The sequence below is a fragment of the Dermacentor variabilis genome, chromosome 1 (assembly GCF_050947875.1).
Source record: "Dermacentor variabilis isolate Ectoservices chromosome 1, ASM5094787v1, whole genome shotgun sequence".
NCBI lineage: Eukaryota > Metazoa > Arthropoda > Arachnida > Ixodida > Ixodidae > Dermacentor > Dermacentor variabilis.
In genome coordinates this window covers 24,555,500-24,568,385 of record NC_134568.1, presented here as the reverse complement: position 1 = coordinate 24,568,385, position 12,886 = coordinate 24,555,500, and the positions used below count along the sequence as shown (strand labels likewise).

General features: G+C 46.5%; 1 protein-coding gene across 1 annotated transcript; it reads right to left on the bottom strand.

Moving 5' to 3' along the window:
• Positions 1–1,422: 1,422 nt before the first annotated feature.
• LOC142575858 (uncharacterized) lies at positions 1,423–8,939 on the bottom strand. Its single transcript, XM_075685566.1, has 3 exons — positions 8,436–8,939; positions 5,609–5,836; positions 1,423–1,970 (listed from the first exon to the last, which is right to left on the bottom strand). Exons 1-3 carry the CDS (start codon positions 8,891–8,893, stop codon positions 1,910–1,912), a joined length of 747 nt encoding a protein of 248 aa, XP_075541681.1. The 5' UTR covers positions 8,894–8,939; the 3' UTR covers positions 1,423–1,909.
• Between the last annotated feature and the right edge of the window lie 3,947 nt (positions 8,940–12,886).

Sequence of the window (12,886 nt, the reverse complement as noted above, 5' to 3'; positions counted from 1 at the left end):
TTGTTGGATAAAGTCTGCAATTTCTCGTGCTCTCCAAAATTGCGTAACTGCCCATCTCCCCATATAATTTGAACAAGGTCCGCATTTTATCAATGGTGTTATATTACCATCGGCATAGCTAAGAAGTGTTGTGCTCCCTACAATCGGGGAAAGCACGGCGCAAAATTCGATGTGCGTGCGTTCAGCATTCCTTGGAATAATCGTCTGTGCTCTAACTGGATACGCTCTAAATACGACAAGATCAAATGACTCCTTTTCAGCAGTACAGAAGGAGTATTGTACCAATCTTTTTTCACCAGGATTGACCCGAACGGTCTTCAATAATATGTTATTCGTAGAGTATTTGACCGGTAGCAAAGAATCTCTTCTAGAGAACGTATTATCGTGTGTTCAGCAGAAATATGTTACTTGCATGCAGGTAACGTCCTTTACACACGAACGCACGGTACCAGAGTGAGACTGAATGTTACTTGAGGAAGAAGCATATTTAGATCAAAGACCGAACAGACATGTTTGATTTACCTCCCTTGCAGGCTTCAACACGTGCAATGTGGATTAAGTGACCATTGTTATAATAAAATTGCATAGGTACTGATAGCGCCTAAATGGAAGTTTCTTGATATCCAGGCCTGTTTGCCCCTCTTTTCTGTGTACGCGATCTTTCGGGTTTATTATCGTTCTTAGTACTTCACAAAACCAGTGAGGAATTTTCAGCCGTTTTGTAGGTACGAATATGCGCAAGTCAACTTACATGACCTTCGTAAAACAATTAAACGATCGTCAGCTGGCACATATACGAACGACCAATAAATGTTTTCAAGATAGTGGTACAAGCCTACGTATAGTTCCTCAGGGAAAAGTTCGCGCTGCGCTTCGTATTGTTATAGGAACGGATACTATGTGGGCTACCAGAGTTCAAGGAACACTTAAGCAAGGCTCGAACTTATAATAATAATAAATAATAATAATAATAATAATCCGGGTAATCATTTTCTCGTGCTTCTACTTCATCCTCGCGTATGTAAGGATGAAGGATACGTAAGGATGTAAGGATGCGTATGTAACAATGTGCTCGAATTTGCGACTGTCCTGTGAACGATCCTTAAAAAAGAAGCCTGAATCCTGGTAGCTTTATAGGGACTTGGTTTCGAGCAACGCGGCGTGAAATCCCAGCCAACCCTGTGCGTCCGTGGATTAGACTACATTGCAGGATATTAGAGCCGAGCACACGAACAGAACCATTTCTCTGGTCTGGCCCCCAAGTCGCGAGGCAAGTTTGCCGAGATCACGTCGTCGTTTTGAAACGGAATAGTTATGAAAAAAAAAACAGTGGCAGCAAGAAATAGAGTGCAGGGCTCATTCGATTTCGCCCATTCCTATCGCCCACAAATACCATGCCCCAGGAATAAACATAGCAACATATTTCGATCGCAAAAAACTTTATTTTAAACTGATATAACAACACTAATTACACACCTATACATTGTAAAAATAAATAAATATACGAAAGAAAAGGGCCCGCACTCGCCGCAAGCGGCGCCACAGTATCGCTGCACTATCGTCAAGGCGACGGCGACACGGCGACTAGCTCGCAGCGGTTGCTGGGGACGGCCTCGCCAAACCCTGCGCAGGTACGCCAGCGCTTGAACGTAGGGGAGACCCCAGTTAGCTCCCATACGTCTGGTGGGGCCATCGTGCCTGCGATCCGAGTGCACATTTAAGTCGCCGGTCACGTGGTCAGCAGGGAACGTACGGTCAACGACTCAGCATGGATAAGCGCAGGTGAGCTGGCGGTAAGGCCGCGTGCAGGGCTTGGCGCCGTTGTGCCGTTGCAGCTGTGACGACGTGCAGCTGAGCAGGTGGCAGCTACTCGTGTGGCGATGCACGAGACGACACGTGACTCCTGTCGTCATTGTGCGCCGTTGCAGGCGCACCCCGCCGTCCTGCCGTCTATACTGTGCGGGCAGAACCTGATGGAAGAAGGAAAAAAGATGCGATTGTGTGTGACTCAGCCGCGAGGAGAGTGAATGATCTCTTTCCCAAATGGGAAAATTTAAAAATAATGTTTGATCAGGTGAACGCACTAAATCGCAGTCAACAGCCTTATGATGGTTTGAGCTTGTTTGAACTGCTAATGATGCGTTCTGCGCAGTTAATCAAATATACTTCGAACTACCTATCATAATTTTAATGTCTTTAGAATGAGTGAAAGATAATTTTATCTTTTACACTTCTAGGAAAGAAGGTTTGTCTATATGAAGGAGTTCTGCCGTAGGAACAGTTATGTACTGAAGAAACTTTAGAGAGCATAACTGTAGAAGAAGAGCGGCGCTTTCAATGCGCAACAGCAGAACGCGAACATGGATGAGCACGTATACTTTTAGAGTTACTTCAACCGCTCTCTCACCTAACCGTAAACGAAGAAATAAATCGCACTGTCTAATGCTTTCTGCGATATGTATACGCATTTGCAGTGGGAAAGAAATAGGTGTTGTCGAGCTTCGCGGACATGGAAAATCAACTGTACGGAACATACAAAGAAGGTTGATGTAAGAGAAAATTGTCATCCACCCGACTGTAGTATGGAGCTTTGAAGGAAACCCTTGACGGTTTCTCAGAAACAAAACTTCCAAGGTTACGAAAGATTCGTCCTTGTCCGTAGAGATGGATCTCGGAACCAGCGCCTTTCATTGGTGGTCTTTGTACTATTAGACTCAACAAGGAGGTTTGCAGATCGCAGCAAGAAGGTGAATTAATCAACATCTCCAAGCACATGGACATTGAACATCGGAAATCAGTTCTACCGTAGCGCGCAAGGTCGCGGAAGGGTCTTGAAAGAGAAGATTGTCATCCACCATAATCTATGTGTTTGGATTTATCGATTGATTAGCCTGTGTGCTTGTGCACTTAAGCTAGACTTCTGGTTATCTCAGATGATGGAAAGACCACCCCGGAAAGGCGTTGGTACTGGATTCGATCCGCGAACCTGGATGAATTTTTCTTGAATTGCGAAGCTTTCTTTTATAGGCAGCTTTTCTGGATACGTAGCAGCTAGCGCCCCAAGTGGCTGCTGAGCGAAGCTTGTGCGTTCTCAGTAGAACGAGCAGGTTTGTCACGAATACCTGAAGTACAGGGGGAAAATTGGAAAAGGCATGTGACAGAGATGTTCTAAAGAACAAGACACACGAGACAGATGTAGTGATTAGGCTGTGGAAAGCTAGAATTTTGTCCTCACAGAGGTTAAAGATGCAGCTTTGGAAGCCTATGGAAATGACGAAACTCTTGGCTCGATTTTCCAGGCAAAAACTGTCGCTGTAAGAAAACTATGGCCACTGTCGATATAGCCGGTAAATTATATGTAGATCGAAAACAACTTTCCATTGATAGCTGTCTCGACTTTCCGCAATCAGCGTAGCGCTGTTCTCGAAAGCCATTTTTCAAACACAGTCGTGCAAATGCCCATGACACTTTGATAATCGAAAGGGTGTCATTGTTGCACCGTCGGAAGCAGTGACCAAGTGGTTTAATCGCATGCCCCTATGGCTGCATGTTAAATGGGTAGTGCTTCACTTCCGCGGTATTTATTTTTTTTTCAGCCTCACGCGACTTAGTTCTGCAGTCTCCCACCAGAGGACGGAAACAAAAACTCCAGCCTTAGTTTCGATTATTTTTTACAGTGTTGCTGCTGAAGCATTGTTATTAAATATTGCGTTGCAAAAGATTTAGCAATCTTGCTCATCTCCTGACAGGAAGCCTACCATTATCAATGCAAAGGAAGGTGTACAGTCAGTGCATTTTACAAGTGCTCACGTATGAGGCAGAGACTTGGAGACTAACAAAGAAGCTTGACAACAAGTTAAGGACCGCGCAATGAGCGTTGGAACGAAGGTTGCTAGACATAACGTTAAGAGACAGAAAAAGTGGTTTGGATCAGTGTGCAAACGGGCGTAGACGATATTGCAATTGACATCGAGAGAAAAAAAATGCAGTCGGGTAGGTCATGTAATGCGCCGGTTAGATAACCGTTGGGCCATTAGGGTTACAGAATGGGTACCAAGAGAAGGGAAACGCAGTCTAGAATGGCAGGAGACTATGGTGGAGCGACGAAATCAGGAAATTCGCGGGCGCTAGTTGGAATTGGTTGGCGCAGGATAGGGGTAATTGCAGGTCGCAAGCAGAGGCCTTCGTCCTGCAATTGACATAAGACAGGCTGATGATGACGATGAAAACACATTTAGAATCAACCTATCCAAGTTGCAACTTCGTTGCGGCTGGACGTTAAATGGGACACACATGGCCATAGGCATTGTATACTTTAGTTTTGAAGCGACCGCGACCCTTCAGACGGTGTGGAGTGCGAGTCAGGGCTGTCTGAATTCGCGCATGCACTCGAAGTTTGCCACACGCATCCAGATGTGTATATGTGCGTGAGGGCACTGACCACTCAGCTGAGTTTCTGGATTTTTCTCACGACTAATGAACCGCAAAATCAGTTGCACAATATTTAGCATGCCTCCTAAGAGAACAAAGTGACTCTGTGTCGCGTTCTCCTTGGCGCCGTGTTTTCTTCCATTTTCTACTGTATTCAGAGCGCTCACAGGGAACGCTGTGCATGTGGCTGTTGGCACCGCGAAGGCAATGTCAGCCAAGGCACAACGCCTAGGCTGAGAAACACGTATGGGTTTCCTTTGTGGCTTCGTTCTACAGTCGGGTGGCTAAGAACATTGCCTTTCTTTTGCTCCTTTGAGGACACAATGACAGTGACTCGTAGCCTCCACAAGGCGGTACTATCTTTGTAAGACCATGCTTGACCACCACATGGTCTAGCAACTGGTCTCACGGCAGACTACAGATTTCGAGGCAAAAGTGACAACAGCGACTTGCGCTTTCGCATATTATATCCACGGAGGACCGACAACGCGCACCAACACATTTTGTCCATCGCTTCGTTGTTATGTTGGCGCGCTTGTTTTTTTTTTTCTAAACATTTGCATACCAGTAGTATGCTTGTCGTATTTCTATTTCCCATTTTGTACTCTTACATCTATAACATGTGTTTTCGTACAAATATTCTTCTCCCATCAATTACTCCAGGTATAATGTGTCTTTTATACATGGTGGCTGTATGTATGGTTCAGGTCTCCATAGGAATGTGGAACACAAAAGTAAGCCGCAGCCTCTTGCTTTCCTTTTCGACTTCGAATTTACGAAAAGTTGCCAATGGTACTCTCCCCTCTTTAACTCTGTACATACAGCCTACATATCGTTTCCATATTACTCAGTTACAAAGCTGTAAACTTGGTGCAGCTTTTTTACTTGTATCTTCTTTTTCTAAGATTTCAAGTTGTATGTGACTGAAAGAAAAGACGGAATATGTGAACCAGAAATATGCTCTTAACAGTCCATACATTTATACATTCTCTGTCTTCTAACAGTTTCGACTGTAAAACCAAATTCCCTAACTGCGGGTGACACGTTGCCTTACACGAGCAAATAGCTGGCCTGCAACCACAGTGTCTCTTAGGAGATACGATGGCGAAAATGGAGTAGTAATAAAAGAGGCCTAACAATGACTGCATTGTTTCAGCTGGACTGGTGTTTGGCTTACCTCACGTGCAGCCTCCAAATGCAGCTGCTCAGAGTAGCCACGCCGTCCGTGTCGCCGTTGTTCTCAGCCATGCAGGATCTCAGCATCGTCAACGCGCACGGCAGCGTGTCACGTGGGTGGATGCGTAGCCTGCAACCGAAGACGTCGAGGCTGTACTCGGCAGAAGTCACGTGGTCGCACTCGACGAATTGGCCACTCACGGTGGCGGCCGCTTCGGCTCCACCCTGACTGCGTTGACAATACGTGAAGACAATGAACACTGCTGTTATAATTTTTCTCTTCGATTTTATTTATTCAGACACGACTTCATTCCAACCAATAAAGAAACGTAGCTAAAGAAGTGCCCTAACACAATACTTGCCACGTGCACTGTGATCACTACACCATGCGCCACTCACTTTATTGTGAGTTTTTCCTGCCCCTGTTTGAAGCACTTTCAAGCAATTCTGGTATTTTTTTTCGTAACGGGGCAAAATCCTGAACTTCATCCTTTGATACCCCGCTTCTTGCTAAGTGACTTAGCGTGGTGGGGGAAAAGGTGCCCTTTGGGACAAAAAAGTGTCTCAATGCACGTGTTTTGATTGTTTATTTGCGTTTTTGATTCTTACGCAATTTGTATGGCAGCAGACAGCGGCATCGTATATACAGAGGAGCGCAAATTTAGCACGTACGCAGTAAAGTTGTTCTTGTTGTAATTATTCCTTATTATTATTATTATTATTATTATTATTATTATTATTATTATTATTATTATTATTATTATTATTATTATTATTATTATTATTATTATTATTATTATTATTATTATTTTCGGATGCACCCATTTTTTTATACCTGTGTTCGCACACGAGGATGTATCAATACAATAACACTGAATCATGGGCTGGAACCCTTCCTGAAACAATACTATTCAATAAACTGATGTGGTCTAGCTGTAAGGAGAGTCGAAATTAGCTGGGAAACCAAAACTACGAAGTAACGAATGGATAAATAAAAATGATGGACGCTATATTCACGCGTACATGCTACAAACCTCCCAATTTGCGGACGGGTTCTCTTTGGCAGATATCGTGTTCTTCGCTCCTTCTCCAGTCTTTTTGTAAAAGAATTGCAATAATTGCCCTTTCGGCAGGCTTTATCTTGCTTCTGCCAGACTAGTGCCGATATGAGACATTGTAGAATTCACACAAGTGCATTCGATGCCCTTAATCGTAACTCCTTGCTTCGCCTTGGGACGTGAGGATTAAGCGATGAAATTCGTTGTATTTACGGCATATAGCGGAATACGACCGACTGAGTGAGCCCACAAGATCATTTGAGGCGTAAACAAGTTTAACAGCAACTTAAAATACTTTCATAAAAATGTTTATCACAACGTTTACGAATTCTCGACTCTGCAGCAAAAAGATTTCTCCCTGTTTTTGCATGCTGTTTTTGTTAGGACGCGTTCCTGAAACGGATAAATGTGCTCTGTCAATTTATAGCTTATGTTAAGTTGTTCCAGTATTTAAGATTGGTTTGCAGTAGTCCAACTTACAGCTTAGTCGTGTTTTACGGAGTGGTTTAGAAAACACAATCTTTATCCGCTTCAGGTTTATAATCGTTTAAGTAGTTCATTTGAACTTCGATATTGCTTTCTTTTTTGGAGTTGGAGTTGCGATTTTCCTGAATTTAACGTTAATTACTTAAATGAAAAATCCTCTCCAGAGAGTCCGGAGATCCTAACGTTTTTCATCGAAAAGCAACAAACATCAAATTTGGTCCCATTCCGTGCAAAGCAAAACTAATTCTCCGTTCCAATGAATTTAGATCAAGCAAGGAATCTGAAGCAGCTACGCATTGTCGTCAAGTTTGCGAGGCATATGACGTTTTACTAGCAGCAATGCATCGAGCATAAAATGAAATCCTGCGGTTTTACGTGCCAAAACTCCGATCTTATTATAAGGTACACCGCAGTGCAACCAACTACAGATCTACAGAATAATTCTACTGTCCATGGATTAATTTCAACCACCTGGAGATCTTTGCCGAGCGCCCAATGCACAGTACACGGGCATTTTTGTATTTCGCCCCCACTGAATTGCGGCAGCTGCGTCCGGGATTTGATTCCACTACCTCGTGCTTAGAAGAACAACGCCGAAGCCACTAACCAACGACAGCAGGCGCAAGCGCAGAGGATAGGGCGAACGTTTAAGTTACGGTTAATAAGCCATAGACGTGTCAAAGCCGCAACAAGCGCAGAAGTTGCATACTCTTCCTCCGAAATTGATAACACTTTACGCAGAGTTTCAGAAGCTGGATAACTGCACATCAAGGCGCCGGCTACTCACGCGAGGGAATAATTTAAAGTGGCATTTAAAGAATTCGTTTAACAATAATCTGGGCATTTAAATATTGCGCTCGGCTGGAATGTGAACGCAAGTGAGCAATGTGTGCGACTGCTGACGCACTTCTTTCTTTTAAATATCTTAAATGTTCTAATATTCAGCGTGCTGTTATGAAAGTGAATTCATTTCAACCATACGAAAACCATCTGCTAGCTTAACGTGTTACAACGTGTTCAATATTGCCCATCAATCGTGCCATCTCGCAATACCACCTGAATAATCCGCTACATGGTCAATTGCTATAACACAGTTATTGCTGATTTGTACTACTCTGCACTACTCAACAAGTGGCACGTTGGTTTTCTTTTCTTTGCGAGACAAAACAACCCACCAATGAGATTTTTTCCCCAGTATAGAAATAAAATAAAATTGGGCTGCCCACTGAGGATGTTCGCAGTGGTCCTGATAAATGAAATAGAAAATACCGAATTGATCGTTACCTCTGTATGAGTAGGCGCACGGCGAACCTCGAGGCTACCACCGTCTGGTGCCAGGCTCCTTGCACGGTACATGGTACTTGCATGGCGTTACACTGAGCCACGGTGTCCTTGACGCCCAAGCGATCGAGCGGGTACCACTCGGTCCTCGGGAACAGCCTCCTGGGTTGTCCTGTGTGACTGCCGCAAACGCGTTCATCGACCTTGTACCATGGCTTGAGCACAAGGTCCCGATTGTCGGGGAGGACTTCCTCGATGGCCAAGTGGCTGAACGCGTAGGACACGTCATCCTTGGCCCCATCTGGAAATGCGGCGAGAGCAATCGAGGAAGGCATCTTGCGGGATGGCGTCTCTTCCGAGATGATTGACAGGCTGCCTTGGAGGAGACGGTGGATTTCAATGCTGCCAGGTACAGCGATCCCAATGACTGGTAGTAGGACGATGCTGTTCCTTTCTGCCATGGTTCTAAGTGCGTCCGCCGCGATTAGCTGCGTGTTCGAAAGCGCGAGACAGATTCTCGTTTGTCGCGTGGTCCTCGCGTGCCAGCGCGCGAGAGAGTCGCCTCCGTGTCGTTCTTCTTTTTCCTCTCTTCCATTTCTAAACCTTGTGTATAGCGAGTCATGGCGCTTTGTTAATAGGACATACTTTGGCGTTCTCGCCAGCTCTAGCGGTCGTTGAAGTAAGCTACTCTGGAGCGTGTAAAAGCGTCAGTCAATAATGATAAAAAAAGTCTACAAGAGCGTGTATTTGGCCCATTCGGACTTTCCTATTGAAAGACGTGAAACGGTGAAACATTTTATTGAGACAACCACTGTACAGATTTTGGCAACAAGTGTTGCATTTTATAAGTAAAATTAGACGTTATCTAGTTCGGGAAGCACAATATCAATATATGGCTGGGAATTTTTGTAAAAAAGGTTGTAAAACGGGTCAGTCCAAAATATATATACGCGTATACACAAATTTTACAAATCTGTAACTCTGCACCAAAAACGGATAACGCAGTTCTCTAAAGTGCATCTGATAGAGCACGAAAAGCGGGCAAACCTTATATATGATATCATAGTGTGAAACTGTTACAATGTTTGCAAGTGAATTGCAAAGGTCATAATAAAATATAGTGGTATACTTCAGAAAGGTGTATCATATATCCCATTTTCCGCCTTAGGCGTACTAGTAGGTGTAGTTTAGAGATTCGTAATATTGTGTTTGATTGCTGAATTACAGAAGTATAAATATATCATAAGAAGCCAACAAACACTGACGCCGAGGATGAAATTAAGGAAATTGGTTGTGCCTAATAAATGAAATAAAGTGGTGGCGCTGGCTAACACTCCCAGTGTTCTACAAGGAAACATAATTACCCAAGAAAGTGGATGGGGAAACGGCGCCGCGGTAGCTCAATTGGAGGAGCATCGCAGGCGAAATGCGAAAGTTGTGGGATCGTTCCCCACCTGTGGCAAGAAAATGTTAGCGCGAGGTATTTTACACTCGCCGCACTGTTTTGCAGTAGAGCCTCATTGAGTCTGTACTGCACAACAAATGGTTCATTTTTCTTTTTCAAATTACAGTCATACACATAGTTCTTTTTTTAGTATTCATTGCCATACCGCAAGTGTCACACCAGTAACGTAAAACTATTCCACGATGTTTTTATTCCAATCTTCTGACGTCAAATTTGCGTAACCGCCGACGCAAGCATCGGGCGGTCACCCGCAGGGTTGTCTGAACAAATCAATCAAACCCTCTCCTCGTTCACAGGAGGTCACTTTTGTTTGCTTGAAAAACGAATAACATTTCCTACATTGAGCTGCTTGTCTTATCTAAGTCACTGACAAGGCGCGAGGATAACGTTCAAGTGGAGAGGGATTCGACAGGGCCGAGCCACTGCGCTCAATATCCATAACCGGATCAAGATGGTGGTGCCGGCGTCTGCGGTTGGTCCGCTTGGCCTTACTTAGCTTGCGGTGGCTGGTCGAAAATCGCGGCGGCATGCAACGGAAGCTTAAGAATGACACTAAAACGGATCGTCAGCAAAGAAGAGTTGGCAGAACGAGGTCGTAAACGCTCCGAAAGTTCTCCAAAACGTTACACGGCCACGCGAAATGTTTTATCACACGCAAATAAACCCATGCTGTCTGGCAGGTGCGAGTCGTCAGTGCCTGAGCGATCTGAGGCAGCCGTATTTTATTCCTTTCGGAATGGGGCAGCCTGCGGCTATTCAGAAGAAAATTCGGTTTTGTGACGTCGCGTGACAGGCATGTGAAGTGGGCGCAGCCCAAAACCAATAGCCGAGGGTAATGCGAAAAAGCGTCGAATGAGAATGAGTTGTGGTGGCCTCAGGTGGCGGCTCGAAATCCTTGGACTCGGGCGGCATCATCGGCTTGGCGGACGGCCCAGAGCTGGTCTGCTCTGAAGTTTTGAGAGCCGCCTCCCAGCGGTCACGACGCCGACGGAGAAGGTCCCTGGCGGCTCCCGCATCCGGGGCGGCGTCGGGAAGAAGCGAGCTCGAGCCTTCTCGTACTCTGGCAACGGACGCGATTATGGACGCGTCGCGAACGGAGCTCGTTTGATTACCGTTGTTGCCGGCACGTTCCCAGAGCATGTGTCGCAGCGTTGCTCTCTGTCCGGAAGTTTTGCACGCGTCTGTTGGATATAAACACGGGTAGAAGTGGTGTAAGATGGCGGGGCTAGTGTAGGTGTGTGTGGGGAACAAGCGTAAAGTTACGACCTCGTTCCTGTTCAATTTATCGTGCGGTGGCGAGCATGTGTGTCTTTCGAGTCTGTAGTGTTGGGTGACGGCTCTGAATGTGGTAAGGCGATCACCCCACGCCCACTGTGTTTCTTGTTGCTGAATTTCTGTCGTAGTGTCCCGATCCGGCAGACCCGATGCCCCGCTCTCGGGGCGTAGGCGGCGGCCACATAATCAGCGGCGGCTCGGCGTGTCAGACCTCGAGCCATGGCGTGGGCCGCCTCGTTGCCCGCGAGCGGAACATCGGTGTGTGCCGGGGTCCAGAGGAGGAAGACCGTAGAATTTTGGGGTTGCGAGGGCGATGATGAGTCAACGTCGTCAGAAATTTGGAGTATGCGGGCCGTTTCCCGCGAGACGCGACCGCGCGTGAAGCCGCGGATTGCCCCTGCGAGTCGCTGATCACGATCGCAGTGTTCGGCACCGCGGCGAGCGCTAGGGCTATCGCGGCTTCTTCGGCCGCCTCGCGAGGCATCACCCGTGCGGTCTACAACCGCGATCGCGTGTGCGCTTCCCCCTCCTCCATATCGCGCAGCGTCTACGTACACTGCCTCGTTGCGGTTACCAAACTTCTTATGAAGGTCGCTTGCTCGTTTGTTGCGTCTCCCGGCGTGGTGCGTCGGGTGCATGTTCTTGGGAAGCGGCGGGATGATCAGGCGGTAGCGGACACAGGCCGGAACCGCCGTCTTTTCTCCATGCTGAGTGTGGTACGTGATGCCGAGCGACTCGAGGACGCATCGACCTGTATGTGACTTCGATAATCCTTCGTATTGCGCGACGTCGTACGCCTCGATTAGCTCGTCAAGGGAGTTGTGAAGTCCGAGCTCTAGAAACTTGTCGGTGCTCGCGTTGAGTGGAACGTCGACCGCTCTCTTGAAAGCCTTTCGTATCATGCATTCGAATTTGTTTTGTTTTTTTCGGACCCGATCCACTTCAGGTAGGGGGCAACATACGTTATGCGGCTGATCGCGTACGCCTGCACGACACGGATCGCGCACTCATCACACATACCATTGCGTCTATTCGTGATGCGACGCAAGAGTCTGATGGTATCATCTACCGAACGACGAAGTCTTCGCACCGTCTCTCCGTTATGGTCATTTGCATGCAGGTGGAACCCTAGGATTCTAATTTTGCCTATGTGCGGTACGGGAGTACCATCTGCCAATATAATGCGTATTTTGGAGTATTCCCTTTCCTCGTCGCGCAGCGTTTTACGACCTCTCCTTGTGGGTTTGTAGAGTAAGAGTTCGGACTTGGTAGCCGAGCACTCGAAGTCCGTTCAACGAAACGTTCAACGTCGTATTTGGCGTGCTGGATGCTTTCGGCCTTCTTCAAGTAACGGTCCCGTATTGCGTCGAGGAAGTTATCGCCTTTGTAATCTCTTACTAGTCTACGAGTCTTGTGGCCTTGAGCGGCCCCAGTCTCCTCCGTATCTAATTGGTGTCGAAAGAGGCGCCAAGCGCTCGCCCCGGTCATCTGCCTCTCGAGGCCGTTGCACGTGTCTTCCCATTGTGCCCTGCATACCTGGAGTGCGTGTTCTTCGATGCCTCTGTCTAACTGTGCTATGCGTTTGCGCAACGCATTATTATGTCTTTGGCATTTCCATCTCTTTAGGAGGGATCGCTTTGCGTCCCACATGTGTAGGATCCTGCTGTCAATTATTTCGAGGTTCGCCTCGGGCGGAACGTCGCTCGTGGCTGCG